At 32.6% G+C, this 2,522-nt stretch overlaps 1 protein-coding gene across 1 annotated transcript in view; it reads left to right on the forward strand.

The window, feature by feature from the left end:
• Positions 1-289: 289 nt before the first annotated feature.
• Positions 290-2,522, forward strand: part of ahr1b (aryl hydrocarbon receptor 1b) — a 49,216-nt gene continuing 46,983 nt past the window's right edge. The window contains exons 1-2 of the mRNA XM_079424967.1: positions 290-929; positions 2,481-2,522. The exon at positions 2,481-2,522 is cut by the window's right edge and continues 146 nt beyond it. Coding sequence (XP_079281093.1) covers positions 889-929; positions 2,481-2,522 — 83 coding nt within the window. The 5' untranslated portion in view covers positions 290-888. The remainder of the gene's footprint in view (positions 930-2,480) is intronic.

Here is a 2,522-nt window from a genome sequence, read left to right on the forward strand (position 1 = left end):
AAAAGTCATCTGCTCCCTGATTGGCTAGAAGTGTCCAGAGGTCTAATTAATATTAATCAGACTCGCCAGTTTTTCTTGGTAGCCTTCGCTTCCATCATATAATCTCATTAATATTCATAATATTATAGTATGATTCGTTCCGGCCGACGTCTGCTTTTTTGCAAATCCTCTGCGCGTCACGTTTCGTTATTAATATTCATAAGCGAGTAATCGTAATTTTGAAGTGCGTTGACCAATCACAGGAGACTTAAAGCCTTACGTCCTGTATCCTAGGAGATTTTTCCCCTTTGCCTTTAAGCCGTGGCCTCTGATGCTCAGCGCGCGCTCCTGCGCAAATCTGTGCCGGTTGCCTGGTGAACCAAATGCCTGCAAGCTGATCTCGGGGGCGCGCAGTTAGGGGACTTAGTGGAGCAGCTCGGACAAAAATGAATTAGACACGAAGGTTTATTCTGTGTAAATATAGGTTATAATGTATTGGTTTGTCCAAGCATATGACTTTGGAGGGCTGCTTATACAAGCTCAGCAGCACTGAGGATGATGAATATGACGAAGAAGACCTCCTGTCACTTCTCACATGAATGCTGAACTATATTTGAAGAGGAATTGCACTTTTTAAAGCTTCTCTTGGCGTTTTAAGTTTATTAGACTGGTATTAAATGCAGTTTGAGGCAGCAGGGATTCTGGGTGCCTTTTTTGCACAGTTTATACAATATTATATTTATTATAATACTTGGGGATTTTTGGATTTTAACACACATATACAAGAAAACTGATTTTTCTTGTTTGCAGTTTTTTTTGTTTGAGTAGAAGGATTGGGATTTGATCTGTTGTAAATTGTGGGTTGAGTTCTTTGGAAGTGAAGAGCTGGATGGTCCAGACGCCTTAAACATGTATGCAGGACGAAAAAGAAGAAAACCAGTGCAAAGAACGTAAGTTATAAGAATAAATGTGTGTTTGTGTGTGTAATGAATGTGTGGGTAGACTGTTATTGATTTATAATTGATCATTTGTGTTTTTAAAACTCATTACAGTACAGTAATGTTCATCTGACCCAAATCGCATGTGTAATCTTCTCTCTTGGCCATCTGTCTGAAGCAAATATGTATATTTACTGTTATTATTCCATTTAAGATCATCAAAGCAGCACTTTTATTAGTAGAACCCAGTGCTGCAATATTTGATATTTTATGTATGTGCATATTGCTGTTTTCTTTAGATGATTTGTCCTTTTCTTTTCTGTTTTTGATCAAATGAAACTGTTCAGAGGACAAATACATGCAATTGCATTATATTATATTATATTAAAACCCCTCAAATTCAGCTGTGAACACCAATCCTGCGAATCAGATAAAAGTCTTGGAAAATATTTTATTTTATATCATTTTTTAAAATAATTTTATTATATTATTTTATAATTATAAAGCTAATGTATTTTATTTTGCATAATATTTTATTTAAATGATTGGTTTTCTTTGTGTTTTATGTTGCGTAAAATTATGTCACTTTTTTATTACAACGCAATGATATTTGAGTTGATGTCGCAAAATAAACATACTAGATTATTTAAATAAAATATTTTTTGTTATTATAAAGCTGATATAATATACATAATTATATTTTGAATAATAGTTTGAATAGATTAAATTATGAACTTTAAATGCAGTAAACTGATATTTTGCGTACAAAATGTTTGCGTACATTTGTATTAGCACACAGTGGGTTTTTTATGCAAGCTTTCTAGAATTTATATTGCTAATAATTAAATGTATATGTTAAGCAATTTTAATTATAAAGAATTCTGCCACCTATTATTTGTTTTAAGTGTAGACCAAATAGGTGTCATAATCCTATATCTTTACATAAACCATTCAGAGTTTATTTTATACTCTTAGATAACAGAATCACTATTAATAATTGTATTTTTAAAATATTTGTCATTATAATTCATTATCTACAATATTTCAGTCAGCTGCATTTGTTATAAATTCGCTTTAGTGTCTGTAGTTATTTTTTTTACAGTTTTTCCTTTTTGTATTTATCTTTGAATTACACTGATATATTTTATATATAATAAAATCTTACATTCATATTTACAGTAACAGATGAATTGTCTCGTAACAGCTCTGTGTGTATGGATCTGTGACGTGTGTGTATCAGATTTTACCTTAGGGTGGTGACCCAAATTTGTATGTTGTGCAAAGGTTCACACAAATTTCCTTAAAATCAAACACTGAAATGTATTAGTATGACCAAGAACAGCACAGACACAACAATAGGCAAAATTATTAACATGACAGGCAGAAAAGGAAAGTTGACAATTGAGTAAATTTAGTAAAAACAACAGCCTGTGCAAATCAATGTGAGACTTGTCAATGTGGCTTCTGTATTTTCATGCGATCCATGATTGTCCAAACAGACCTTGCATTTAAAAAACACTGTTGAATGTGATCTTAAGGTGTGTTTTTACAAAATATGCTCAGGGTAAAGCAACCCCGAGCTGAAGGGGTGAAGTCTAACCCATC

Source organism: Barbus barbus (genome assembly GCF_936440315.1).
Source record: "Barbus barbus genome assembly, chromosome: 9".
Taxonomy (NCBI): domain Eukaryota; kingdom Metazoa; phylum Chordata; class Actinopteri; order Cypriniformes; family Cyprinidae; genus Barbus; species Barbus barbus.